At 39.5% G+C, this 14,277-nt stretch overlaps 1 protein-coding gene across 1 annotated transcript in view; it reads right to left on the bottom strand.

The window, feature by feature from the left end:
• The window catches only part of kcnh1a (potassium voltage-gated channel, subfamily H (eag-related), member 1a), a 229,257-nt gene extending 216,118 nt beyond the window's left edge, over nucleotides 1–13,139 (bottom strand). Inside the window, exon 1 of the mRNA XM_048601104.1 lies at nucleotides 13,067–13,139. Coding sequence (XP_048457061.1) covers nucleotides 13,067–13,139 — 73 coding nt within the window. The remainder of the gene's footprint in view (nucleotides 1–13,066) is intronic.
• Between the last annotated feature and the right edge of the window lie 1,138 nt (nucleotides 13,140–14,277).

Below are 14,277 nucleotides of genomic sequence, written 5' to 3'. Positions count from 1 at the left end.
GACAGGCAGTTGATGAACTGCTTTGGAGTTCTCCCTGGGTATATTTTCTTTTGAGACAGAATCATGAGTGGCAGAGTCAGGGCTCACGCAGACCCAGAAAGGCTGGTAGTTTTGCATTCAGTTAGTCGAAGGTTTCTGCTGGCTGCTGCAAGCTGCTAGGGTGAACTCCTAGACAGAGAGGCTTCCTCTTAAAAATCAAAAGAGGCAGATTGTTTCTTTCTTCTGGCCTGGAGAAAGACAGGACATGGGAATCATACCTGTTTTGCTGAATTGCATTTTTTGCCAAAAGCTGTGTTTATGGGATGCTGCATATATTGGAGCAGTTGATGATTAATGATTAAATAATACATTATCTTATTAGGTATTTCAATAGAGTAAAGTTATGCCTTTTTTTTGTAATTCAACTGTGTTGTAAGAATAAATTGTGTTTTGATTAAAGCTTAGCAGTGGACCAATCAAATCACATCTGGAGCACAGCACTTTAACTTTACCATTAAATAAATATAAAAGTTGAGGTCAAGGCCATCCTCCTACAATACTTTGGCAGAGGTTGTGGAGGCTGGTCTGGTTTGGTCTCGTCCATAAGTAAACCAGGGAGTATAAGTTACATTTCAATGTCAAATCAGGTAGAGAAAGAAAAATAATGACAGGTTTAAAAAAAATAGACTGGATCAGGAAGGTGAAGTGAAAGATTTATCTTAAATCCTCAGCAACAATTTAAACCTAAAGGAATGAGATTTCCCAGAGAGCAAACCACTTTAAAATACAGTAATACTTGGAAATGAAAGTACTGGTCATATCAATCATCCTTTTCAAAGTATGCAAGATAAAACAGGCCTGTACGTCTTTTGCAAGTTTTTCTGTTTGTAAAATTCTGGGTTTAAACTTGTAACAGTCCATCATAGTGCCAGAAAGGCTGTTTTGTAGCAACAAACTTTTCAGTCCATTGAAAGAGGGCTTAAACTGAAATGGATGAGCCATAGCTTTCTGAGGTGAATTTAGTTTGTATGTACTCTGCAAATACAGGAATTATTAAATGAATCAGAGAATCCCTACAGTGTGGAAGCAGTCCACACCAACCATCCAAAGAGCATCCCACCCAAAATGACATCCTACCCTATCCCTGAAACCCTGTATTTCCCATGGCTAATCCACCCAGCCTGCACATCCCTGGATACTATGGATAATTTAGCATGGCCAATCTACCCAACTTGTTCTTGAATTTCAGACATTGCTCTAGAAGATCTGGTTGAAGAAGAGGTAAGGCGGAGGGGAGAAAAGAAAAAAGAATCCTTACAGTCCTCACAGAGGCCATTCAGTTCCATCAAGTCTACACCAATCAGCCAAACAACATCCTAAAGTATTCTGTAATCTGCTCTTTCGTAGATCAGCAAAAATGTTCAAGGTGGGAGCCAGAGCAACCATAGAAATGGAACAGGTTGTCATCTACCTTCAAATGACAGCCAGATCATTAATTTATACGATCTGCGGTTCCAGAATGTCAGCTCAAACACTTTCCCACATTATAATCCATCTGCTGTGAAAGGTATTCATGTGATCAGCACCATCCTTCCACCAGCTCTATTGAAGGCACAACAAGAAAACATAAGACCATAAGACATGGGTGCAGAAACAGGCCATTCAGCCCTTCAAGTCTGCTCTGCCATTCAATGAGATCATGGTTGATCTGCTCATCAACTCCACTTTGCTACCTTTCCCCCATAACCTTTCATTTCCTCACTGATTAAAAATTTGTCAATCTCAGCCTTGAATATACTTAATGGCACAGCCTCAGCAACTTTCTGCATTGAAGAATTCCACAGAGTCCTACCTTCTGGGAGAAGCAAATCCTCCCCATCTCAGTTGTAAATGCGCAACCCCTTATTCTGAGTTTATGGCCTCCAGTCCTAGACTTTTCCACAAGGGGAACAATTTTTCTACATCAACCTTGTCAAGTCCCTTAAAAATCTTATGTTTCAATAAGGTCACCTCTCATTCTTCTATACTCCAATGAGTACAAGCCCATTCTACTCAACTTCTTTCTTGTAAAACTGTTCCTCCTTACCTGGTATCAGTCGGGTGAACCTCCTCTAGACTGTCCCCAGTACCAGAATATCTTTCCTTAAATAAGGGGCCCAAAACTGTTCACACTATTCCAGCTGTAGTCTGACTAGTGCCTTTGCAGTTTGAGTAAAACCTCCCTACTATTACGCTCCATTCCCTTTGAAATAAAGGCTAACATTTCACTTGCCTTCCTTATTGCCCACTAAACTTAGATTCTAGTTTTTTGTCATTCATGGACAAGGACTCCCAAATTCCTCTTTTCCATTGCTTTCTGCAGGTTTTCTCCATTTCAATAATATTCAGCTCTTCTCTTCTTCTTGCCAAAAAGTATAATTTCACATTTTCCCATATTATAATCCATCTGCCAAGTTTTTGCCCACTCGCATTAGCTGTCTATATCCCTCTATAGACTCTGTGTCATCCTCACCATTTGCCTTCTCATGTATTTTTGTGTCATCTGCAGACTTGGCTACAGAATATTCAATTTCCTCAAAGTCAATAACATATATTGTAAATACTTGTGGCCCCAGCACTGATTCCTGTAGCACTCTACTGGTTACAGGTTGCCATCCTGAAAATGACCCCCTTAGCCCAATTCTCTGGCTTTTATTAAGCAGCCGATCCTTTATCCATGCTAATACACTTTGTTTAACACCTTGGGCTTTTACTTTTTAAATAACCTAATGTGTGATGCCTCACAAAATGCTTTCTGAAAATCCAATTATACTACATCCATTATCTTCCTTGTATCTATACTACTTGTTACCTCTTCAAAGAATTCTAATAAATTTGCCACACGTGATTTCTCCTTCATGTAGCTATGCTGACTCAGTTTGATCATGCTGTGTATTTCTAAATGGTCTGCAATTACATTCTTTAAAATAGACTCTCATATTTTCCCAATAACAGTTAAACTACCTGACCTATAGTTACCCTTATTTTTGTCTTTCTCCCTTTTCAAATAAAGGTGTTACATGGGTAGTTTTCCAATCCTCATGGTGGCTCAGTGGTTAGCACTGTTGCCTCACAGCAGGGACCCAGGTTCGATTCCAGCCTTGGGTGACTGTCTGTGTGGAGTTTGCACATTCTCCCCATGTCCATGTGGGTTTCCACCGGGTGCTCTGATTTCCTCTCACAGTCCAATGATGTGCAGGTTAGGTGGATTGGCCATGTTAAATTTCCCATAGCGTCCAGGGACGTGCAGGCTAGGTGGATTAGCCATGGTAAATGCAGGGTTATAGGGATAGGGTAGTAGGGTGGATCTGGGTGGGATGCTCTTCAGAAGATCGGTGTGGACTCAAAGGGCTGAATGGCCTGCTTCCATACTACAGAGATTCTATGATTTCCAGTCTCTAATGTCATACAGGCAGCAGTGTTAGTCAACGTTTTTTTTTTAAGAAATGTCCATTGGGTGAAACTATAACTCATTATAGTATTGCATTTGAAGTTAAAGATATCACAATTACCACATTTGATACTTTGGTCTAAACTATTTTTGATTATAACTTCTGCTCGTACATTGGGAGAGATGGTGGACTTTTTCTTTAATTTTCAATGCAGAATAAAGGGACTGCTGAAGGGGAATAATGAGGATGGTTAATATTGAGATACGGGATTAGATAGTTCATCAGAAGTCCACTGCTCTATTTACTGCCCTCTGATTCCCTAGCTGCAAGCTGTTTTGCTGGCCGCATACTTTATGATATTCCTGGTGGCCCTGTAGCTTTGATTGTATCTTTGTTTGTTATATATGGTGGGGTTAGTGAGAGATATCATCAGTAAGGTATCAAGGAAATAGCCCCTGTCCTACAGCAGCCATCCTCTTCGGTTTCTAGATTGGTAAAAAGTAGAAAGGTCAGTGCAAGTCATATAATAACAGTGTTGTGGCAGCTGCCAACATAATTGGCACAAACTTGCATTAGCCTTCTGCATCACATCAATGGAGAAAAAAACCTTTTTGCTCACATAAACTGCTTGTTCATCTTCTGATGCACTTTTGACCTCATGAATGCTGCATATTACTCTCTGGAGGTGAAGAGAGCTGGCCATTGCTTAAAAAAAATCCATAGATGTCTCATTTTGGCTTTGAGATCCACTGTCAAGAAGACAGAGAAACAGAAATTTGAAAGGTCTGGGCTTCATTCATTTAGTAAAATGAAGAATTAAACGTGACCTGATGGAAGTTTTTAAAGTTATGAATGGGTCAGAGGATGGGGGAAATTTGCCCTTGGTGGCGAACTGGGAGATGGGAAGGGCATTTCTTAGGGGAGTGGTGTCATGCATCTTCCTGCATCCACAAAAAGAAAATTCTCAACAGGAAATAAATTCTGGCCAAACATCCTATCCCATTACCGACTGAGGCGACTTAGGGATCTCATCACCCTGCTGCTGGGAATAATCCAGGGAGCCCAGCAAACACCTACCCTGCTTGCCCCCTCTAGGTGTAGTGGAGGATCTTCAAATAAAATCAGTTCCTGACCAATCGAGTGGACATTAGGAAAGATGGGGACTGAAAAGTCATCTCTTTCCCTTCCTTCTATCCTTCCAACCTCTCAACCCCTCTCCCCACTGACTATTCAACTGCATTCCAGACTGAGAACGGAGATGGTTATGACATGTGTCCTGTGTTTCAACAGTCGGAGTAATAATTAACAAAACCAGAAGCGCTACTTGTAACTGCCGGACAAAACTTAGAAGCCACAAGATGACAGCAGAATTCCCTTGCATTTATACTGTGGATCACCCTTCCACGCATTGGGCCGAAAGGTATTTATCCAAGCTGTACGTGTCTACGATGCTCAGGCTCGGTTTGGGGGTGCGGGGTGGGGGCCTCCAATCAAACATGGCCCACAGAGGAAGTTCAAGAACAACAGAAGAGGTTTCATATAGTAGTATACCTAACAGCATTTTAGAATTCTGTAACGGAGGGCCAAGGAACTCAAAGGGAGAGCACACTATGAATGTTAAATAGCATGTTACTTAAAAATGAACTGTGACTGTGAAAGCTTCTATAAACATATATAAAGGAAAATATATCAAAGACAAATGTGGGTCAATTGCAGGCAGAAATCAGGAAAATTCATAATGGGGAAAAAGGAAATGCAGAGAAGTTAAATAGTTACTTTGTATCTGTCTTAAAAATAAAAGAATTAGGAGCAGAATTAGCACCATTTAATACAATCATTGCTGATCTCATCGCGGTCTCAACTCCACTGTCCTGTTCACTCTCCATAACCCTTCACCCCATTACTAATTAAAAATCTGTCTAATGCCTCCTTAAGTTTACTCAAATGTCCCAGTATCCACCATGTTCTGGGGTAGTGAATTCCACTGATTCATGGTCCTTTGACAGAAGTAATTTCTCCTCATCTGTTTTAAATCTGCCACTTAGACTAAAACTATGACCTTGGCAACTTTTTCACACAGAGGGTGGTTCACATATGGAATGAACTGACAGAGGAAGTGATAGATGCCAGTGCAGTTGCAACATTTAAAAGACATTTGAACAGGTACATGAAAGGTTTAAAGGGATATGAGCCAAATGCAGGCAAATGGGACTAGGTTGGTTTGAGAAAACCTAGTCAGCATGAACAAGTTGGACTGAACAGTCTGTTTCCTTGCTGTATGACTCTAAGACTCCATGACAGCCACAAGATGTGCTTTTTTTTTATTTCACAGCATTCAACAAGGGTGTTCTCTATTCAAAAAGTCAGTTTAGAGAATCTTTTAAATCCCACAGAACGATGTTATGCGATACAATGACTTGTCACAGGTGCAGCTATGGTAGCAACATTTTAGCCACAGGCACTTAATTCATTCGAAAGCCCCTCAAACAAATACAAGTAAATATACTTCAGTGTATATCAACATAAATGTCTACCACTACTGAGGACAAAACTTTGCACTCTCTCTCAGCAAAGTTTGGAATTGTAGTATCTTCCTGCAGCTTCTAAAAATTTTGTCCAGCAGTTGCAAAGCAATGTTTTTGATTTTGTTAGTTACTGCTCCGAGCTTTGAAACTTAGTAGACATGTCATAACCAACCCTGTTCTCAATCTGGAATGCAGTTTTATGATATTTGTCCTTTGCCATGATATGCCCTCTTGAATTGTTATTATTGGGCTATCTTTGTTCTGCTTGACCCAAACAGTTCTCCAGGTAGAATGTGCAAACAACACTCAACAGTAACTGTGTTTCTGGTATTTCCATGATACTGATGTCTGACAGTTTTCACCAAGTTGCATTCGTGTTTAGCAGACAACCAAAAGTAGCAAACTAGGCAAGTGAAGCACATGCAGTACACAACAACCAAACAATTATCATCATGTTTTACTTCTCATTTTACCACTTTACTAAATTAACAAAAATATTAAGAGACATGAATGAGTAATTATAACACATATCCAATAGTGGCCAGCATCCATTATCTATTTATGAACAGAACTGCAATTAGCTAGATCTAAATTCCAAATTAATCACAAGTAACTAGCAGCTACAGTAATAATGTAATGGACAACACTGTTAAAGAATTGCAAAAGATTGTACAAAATCATTGCATGGTCAATCTTTTTGATAAGTTGACCTATTTATTTAAAAAAGGAACACACACAACAAAGCTGTCTTCTACCCAGGTTGAACAAACCTGGAATTAAACTCAGTTAAAATAAACGAAGAAACACATGAGCTTTGTGAGCCACAGATATTGACACTGTGCCATTGTTGTCTTGTAGATGATGTTCCAAAGCAGTACACAACTGCCAGAAACCTGCTTGAGATATTGTTAGACAGTCCTCTTATAAATACACAGCAGAAGTCAGAACAATCCTTAGAGTTGTCTGGGAAAATTGTTGTTACATCAGGTCAGGTTCTGTTGTTGCAGGATATGTAACAGCATGTTAAACTTGTTCCTCAACCTTTAGCTCAAAAGAGTTTTGTTCACTAAGCTGCAGAAAGCATAAGATGATAACAGAACTCGAGGAAGGGTCACTCGACCCAAAATATTAACTCTGATTTCTCTCCACAGATGCTGCCAGATCTGAGCTTTTTCAGCAATTTTTGTTTTGATTTCTGATCTACAGCATCTGCTGTTCTTTCAGCTTTTATATAAATACAAGTCTTTCTATTGGGATGTAGAAATAGAGAGAAGAATATGAACTAAAAGAGGGTGAATTCAATGGCAAATCAGGTCCAAACGTAAAGAGAAAAAGAAGGATTAGTTTAAGGGAAAAAGGAAAAAGGAACAAAACAAAAATTTTAAAATCTGACATTTTCAAAATCTTCAAAAACAATTTATATAATCCAAAGAATGAAACACCATACTTACAACAGGTAAATTTCAGCCTCCACAGAGGTTGTTTGGCATTAACATTTGGCACATTGTTAAAGGGGTACTTTACAAGGCTTGCAATTACAAATCTGAAAAAACTGCAGTGATTTAGTTTGCAACTGTGACATAAATACAGCAATGTGACATCTTGTAACACATTCCAGTGGCGAGGCAGTCAGTGAAATGGTGATTTTGCAAAGGTAATGGTGTAGCAGCACAACTTGGACAGCGCTTTTTTTGGATATTTGCTGTACTCTTTCCATATAAATTAATAAGTGGCATTAACCTTAATTTTATTTTAATGGCAATATCGAGCTCATCGATTTCTAAAGAACATGATATTTTATCTACATTGAAACCTTGTTGTACTGTCGTTTTTGTAAACAATGTTTGGAGGATTATCACTGCGTTGAATGGTAAATTGGGCTTGAGAACAACAGAAGTCATTTTGATTTTGTGTGATAGTGTAAGGTCTCCAATGAATCAGCATCCCCTTAACATCTCTCCTGATTTTTATTTCCATTTACTTCAAAGAACCATTGAGGCAATCTGTTGAGTATCAGAGAAACTTTTTATTTTCAATTATTTTACGTTTACGTTAGAGAAAGCAGACACTCTCCACAACCATCTAGAAACAGTCAACAGCACAGCAGAAACTTGTAAATTCATCCAAATATGTAATTTCAAAGATCCCTTGTAAATGACAATTTCAACAACAGCAAATTTATTATTATCTGCTCTTGCTATATTATATCAACTACATAATAAGGAATACAAAAATTAAAGTCTGAGAAAGGAAGGTAAACATTATGTTTTCAATCCTATCACATTTTGCTCATTGCTGAGTATCTGACTTCCTTGGGAACATGTTATCCTCCTTCATTTATCTTACTGAAGAAACATGCATAGCACTGCCCTGTGGAGCTCTGTAAATATAACTCTTCACAAAGCAAAGAGAGAAGAGAGAAAATATAACTTCTATAGTATTCTCCATAGGCAGAAAGGGTAGTGGGTCAAAAAATTTCAAGATGCCATTCAGGAAGGGAAAGACTGTTAAGAAAAACTGGTAGGAGACAAAAGCATAATCAAAGAGATGGGCCTTCTGAAGGATTTGACAATAGTGACCAAGAGATACAAGTGGAATTACTGGGCAGGTACACAATGACAGAAGATCATTTATGCACATTAATTTACGAAGAACTAACTGGGTACAGCGAATGCTACCTGAAAGAGAACAGTTCCCCCACCCCCCACCGCTTAAATCTGAATCAAACTGGGCCTTTGGTCTTATTTTATCAAGTCCAGGGATCTGTGGATGACAACCACAAGGGTAATTCTTCAGTGACGCGGAGGTAAATGGTAGGCTGCAATGATGTTGAAAATTGCCTGGGAAAGGAACTCGCAACAGATGTCTCCTGACTCCACATTAAGATAATGTATGGTTTCAAAAGGTTACTAAACAAAGATTTACCTTCTCTTGACTAGACATCTGTAGAGTTGTGCTTCCACAGTGCAAAACTGATAAAAGTGAATAGGTAGAACTTGCAAAGTGATTCTGAAATGTGTATTAAAATCCACATATGTATATTCGAGGAGTCTAATAGCTTTATTTGGCCTGTCACTACGGCTATCTTTCAAACACCAGAACCAATATATCAAGGAATGCATTTCTGCATCATGTCAAAGGTTGAGCCTCTGCACTCCGTTTTCTGCTCCTATAAAGGGCACAACCAGGTCAAATTTCACACCCTTTGTGACTGAAGAAGCAGCTACCAACTGCATGAGATGGGGAACTAGGAATAGATATGGGGGACATACTGGAAAATATTATGGAAATAGAAGTGGTCAAGGCCATACTGCTGGTTTTCCCAAGTGTTGGAAAACCCATGAGAACAAGAACGTGAGCCATTTTGAAGACATCAACATAGGTTTTGGCATTTGGGTTGTAACTTGTGAAAAATACAGCTAGGAAATGTGTCCACACTGAGAACTTGAACTTTAACGGGACAAAGGTGTAGATAAAACAGAGAAAACAATTGCAATTGAATCCAATTAGTGTAGAATAAGTGCAAACATTCTATCTATTTACCCACCATGAAAATTTACCTTGAGATCTGTCTATGGAACTAAATCTAAATCTCTTCCCTTTGATTAAAACTGATGAAATATCAAGAAGAATTAACACAAAATTTAAATGTTAATATTTCTGTTCAACTGTTATACTGGAGAGGTCCCTCTGAATACATTCAGAAAGGCTAAAACAACTATAATTATGACATAAGCATAAACAGTTCTTTACTCAGCTGATAAACCCTTTAAAACCCTTCAAATCACTGAACTCAATACAGTGACATGAGTACTTCATCACACAAGTCAAATGCTAGACCTCTTCAACAGCAGACAGCATCTATCAATTGGTTTCATCATTGTTCAACAGAAAATTGCTACCGTAGGCTTCACAGAGTAAGCACTACAGTTTAATTCCTATTTATTGTTCTACCTTCTGTCACTGCTCCTATCTCTTTCAGTACTGCTGAATGTTTGCAAATCATCAACTTATTTCTATCTAGTCTTAAATTACTTTTTCTGCCAAAGTGAGGCAACCATAACTTATAAAGACTGCCCATTACTAAACAGTAAGTCAATATGCAATTATCTGAAATGACATTAACGTGAATTTTGTAGATTTGTTACTGTTGAAAAGACAATATCCTTGTTTATGTTTCATCAAGGAAAACCCATGAGAGTTATATTTAGAGATACGAACAGTCATGCACTTATTACTTTGTTCTATAAGAAAATGTTAATAAAACACTGTTTTTAGTTTTTGTTAAACAATCTGCGCACAATCACAAACAAAGCCGGAGTGGGTAATATTTAATTTAGATCAAAACGTTAGCAGTTTTGGTTAAAATAGATATTCTGTTGTGCTGTATAATAGATATGGGGAGCTGAATAAAGCACGGGGTTCAACCAAGTTCTTTAATCAACTCGTAAACTCCAGTCTAATATCAACTATCATTTGCAAGGTAAAGTCAAACCGAGCCCACAGAATCTGATTAAGTACTTAGGTTTTATTGTTTCTAATCTGCTAGGAATGTGACTTCTCATTCATGAATAATCATTTGGTCAATCAGTTCGTATTTATATAATCTGTTTACAATCTCTTGACACAGGTTAATGGAATCAAAAAGTAATGTTTTTTTGTCCGATTCACAAAAAAAAGTAATAACCAGAACATTAAGCTCTTCATTAATTACCATCACAGAAATTGGGGGCAAAATGATTTACCTAAAATAAAACGGAAGCGTTGAAACTTAACTTATCTCCTGATAGCTACACAGAATGGTCCAGCAAATGTTATGCTAGTATTAGGTTCTTGAAGGTGAGAAAAAACGTTTGATTCCATTCTCATCTTTTGCATCTATCCTTTTTCAGGATAAAACCAGTTATAATCATTCGGTAATCTATGCTTAAATATTTTTAATTTATAATTTGTGAAATTATACCAGGATGTTGCTTAGGCTGGCAAGTTTTAGTTACAACGAGAGATTGAATCGGCTGTGGTTGTTTTCCTTGGAGCAGAGGAGACTAGGGGGGGTGCAGGATTGAGATGTATAGAGTTACAAGGGGCATTGACATGATAGCCAGGAAGAGAATGTTTCCTCTTGTCAGAGGGATCAGTCACCAGGGGGCATAAATTAAAAGTAAGGGACAGAAGGTTTAGAGGAGATGGGAGACGGTAGAAATCTAGTTTGACTGCAAGAGTGGTAGAGGCAGAACCCCTCATTACATTTAAGTATTTAGATGGCCAAGGCATACAAAACTACAGGCCAAGTGCTGGACAATGGGATTAGATTAACAAGGTGTTTTGACCAGCACAGACTTGATGGGCTGAAAGGCTTTTTTCTGTACCGTAGATCTCTACGACTAACTCAAAACCACCCACAAAACCATTCATAACACATTTCAATAATTATCTTCACAGGCAGATCTAAAACAAACAATTGGTAAACAATTTGGGACAAAAATGTTACATTTCTTTAAGCAAGCCCTGTTGGTTTTATTGGTTTACTGTACATCTATAACTGATCTTTCAATGGACTCCAGAGTACCACTGATCTTAGATTTCCTCAAGATCACAAAACCTCAGTGCTCACTAACCATAAGCCAAGGAGAACAGAATTACGCTCAATATAGCATCAAAAGGGTTTCCCAATCATTTGCAAACATCAGACAGATTTATTTCAGGCTGATCGGTTTTACATGAGTCAAAAACAATCTGTATACTTCAGAACTACACAACATTGATGATCTCCCTGGGAAATAAAGTTTGTAAAACATATCCTAAATCCCAGAAAGCTAGTGCTGAAGAGATAATTTGTTCAAATAGTTCCTTTTAAACGTGGTCTTGAAACGCGGCTGCGAAGTCTAATAAGGTGTTGAGATAAAACTTGACACCTGGATAAAATTTGTATCATGGTCTCGGAATATTTCACCCTAAATTTTCATTTGCAAACAGATCTAAGTTGGAACCGGGTTGCATGGATATTTGTGGAAATGCCTTAAGTATGTGCCTTTTTAAAATTAATTTCAAACAATCTGACGATTCCTTTCCAGACACGGAGGCAAGAAAACCCCTGGAATTAAAAGAAACACACTAAACCGAAATGACTATTACCTCAAAAACAGTGCATCCCTTTTATCGTGTAGTGTCGCTGTCTACTGTACGTATTTCTATAGTATTGCTATCCTAAAGCAATTACTCTACAAGCACACTAATACTATACCAACATTATAAAGATCGGTCTCGTTCAACCTCCGCTCAATATCCTCAATTATCAAATCTGCTGACTCTGATGAAACACAAGTGATATAACTGGGGAGATTCGTGCTTTTCTCTTATGGCACTGTTTTGTTTAGTGCGGATAAAATAACAAGAAGAAAATCAACCTTATGCTGCCCGAATTACAGCGAATTGGCTTGAGCGCTGGATTTGGGGGATGAGGGGCTTTTTTTTTTGGAAACTGACTCAGTTGGAGCCTGCTTATTATTCAATGAAACGCCAAAATGCTCAAATCTCTCTTTTTAAGAATGTGATTTGTTTCAGACATCCAAATTCATAGCTGCTGCATTCCTTCCTCCATCCCGGAGAGAGTTTACATCTATTGACTGCAAAAAACTTGCAGCGTTTGCAGGCTGCCTGCCTGGTGCATTGAATGTTCACCGCTCTTCCACACTGCAGGATGCACAATTTCCATTCGTGTTTGAAAAGCTCTTCTGGTTTTCGTGATTCCCGGAGAGGAGGGGGTGGTGGGCGTAACAAAAGGTGGTGGTGAGGAGGTGGGAGTGAGGAAGGAAAACAATTCAGGTCAAGGCATGCAATCTAGTTGCTGCGCTTGTACTGTCTACTATCCAAGTATAACGTGTAATAGCAGCCCCAAATACTCCAGACCCTGCTGCGTTCACACTGTACTAAAAGCATCAGCATGAACATTTATCTTTCACTAACAGCAGTAATGAGACTTTGGCTTGGGGGTCAGCTCAAAGAACAGCGAGAAACCCCATATATAACCCATACACTGTTAAAAGAGAAAAACATGCACTTACTAATCTTTCACCTGCAAAAATAAAGCTAACTTTTATGAGCAGCGAGAGGGAGCATCTTCCTGCTTACCATTAGAACGTCTGACAATATTTTCCAAAAAAGTATTCTGAGGGGCAACAAGTCCTTTCCTTCCCCCCGCCATGCTGTGTCCTCAGTGGCTATGGTACTGCAGTCCTGAAGCTGGGGAGACAAGCTGCAGCTCTCGCTGCTCATGGTACCGGCGCAGAGTGTGCGTGGAGCTCCAAGCTCGGCCAAGCCTTCCCTTCGCTTCCCCGCCTCCGCGTTCCGCTGCTCTCAGCCCCCGCCTCTCACTACGCCACGGGGACGAGGGCGAGGGAGCGCGCCTAGCCCGGGGGCGAGCCTAGACTCGAGTGCGCGCACCATCACTCCTCTCCTCCACAGCTCCCAATAAATGCAGCACGGTGTTGATCGATCGCTTTCTGTGCAGCGAGAGCCCCGTGTGCTGGCACCTCCAAGCATCAGCAAAAGTACCATCTTCGAGCAAAGTGTTGACTTTGTTCAATATGTCACTGCCTTTCATTATATCCCATGAGATGCATGAGTTCCTAGTAATGACTGCAAACTCAGATCTTGCCTTTCCCCCAATGCTGGCAGTTTTCTCCCTCGCAAACTGCCCAAATGTAGGTGGGCAAAGGTCTGGGCTCACCCACAGCGACAGTGCCAAGGAGAGAGACAGCGTACCTCTTCATCTCGCGCTGCAGAGCCTGCGGTCAGGACTGTGGAAACGTTACCTGTAGACAAGTTAATGGTCAGGCTTGATAAGGCAGATTCCAGAGTGATAGTGACATTCTGGACTTTGCTCAGTTTTGTTTTCTGAGCTAGAGTGGAAAAGAATCGAAGTTTGGTCGAATATATGACGATGTATGCAGTCCATTGGAAAAAGGGTTGATGGATAAATGCGTGTTTTCCAGTTCACAGATTTTTAACTACGTATTCAGTGTACAGCGTCTCATGGGTCAATTTTATCAGTGTGCTCAGGTGTAGGACGAGAGATTAAAATCCATATGTATAGACACTACTTTTAATATGGTAATGAACGACCAGCCACTTACAGATAGTACTTCCTCGGAGATAACCAGCGACAAATAAAATCGAACAGCACCACTGCGCTCTTCGAGAGACGCATATTCCAACATCAACTCCCAGCACCTGCAGTTATTTGACTCAACTTGGGAAACATGCCTGAGAAATGTGGATAAAGAGCAAACATTAATGAACAATGAGTGTAGTCCATTACTCCTAGAATGAATTTTACGGTA

The sequence above is a fragment of the Rhincodon typus genome, chromosome 9 (assembly GCF_021869965.1).
Source record: "Rhincodon typus isolate 14 chromosome 9, sRhiTyp1.1, whole genome shotgun sequence".
Taxonomy (NCBI): Eukaryota; Metazoa; Chordata; class Chondrichthyes; order Orectolobiformes; family Rhincodontidae; genus Rhincodon; species Rhincodon typus.
This window is presented reverse-complemented; position numbering and strand designations above follow the sequence as displayed.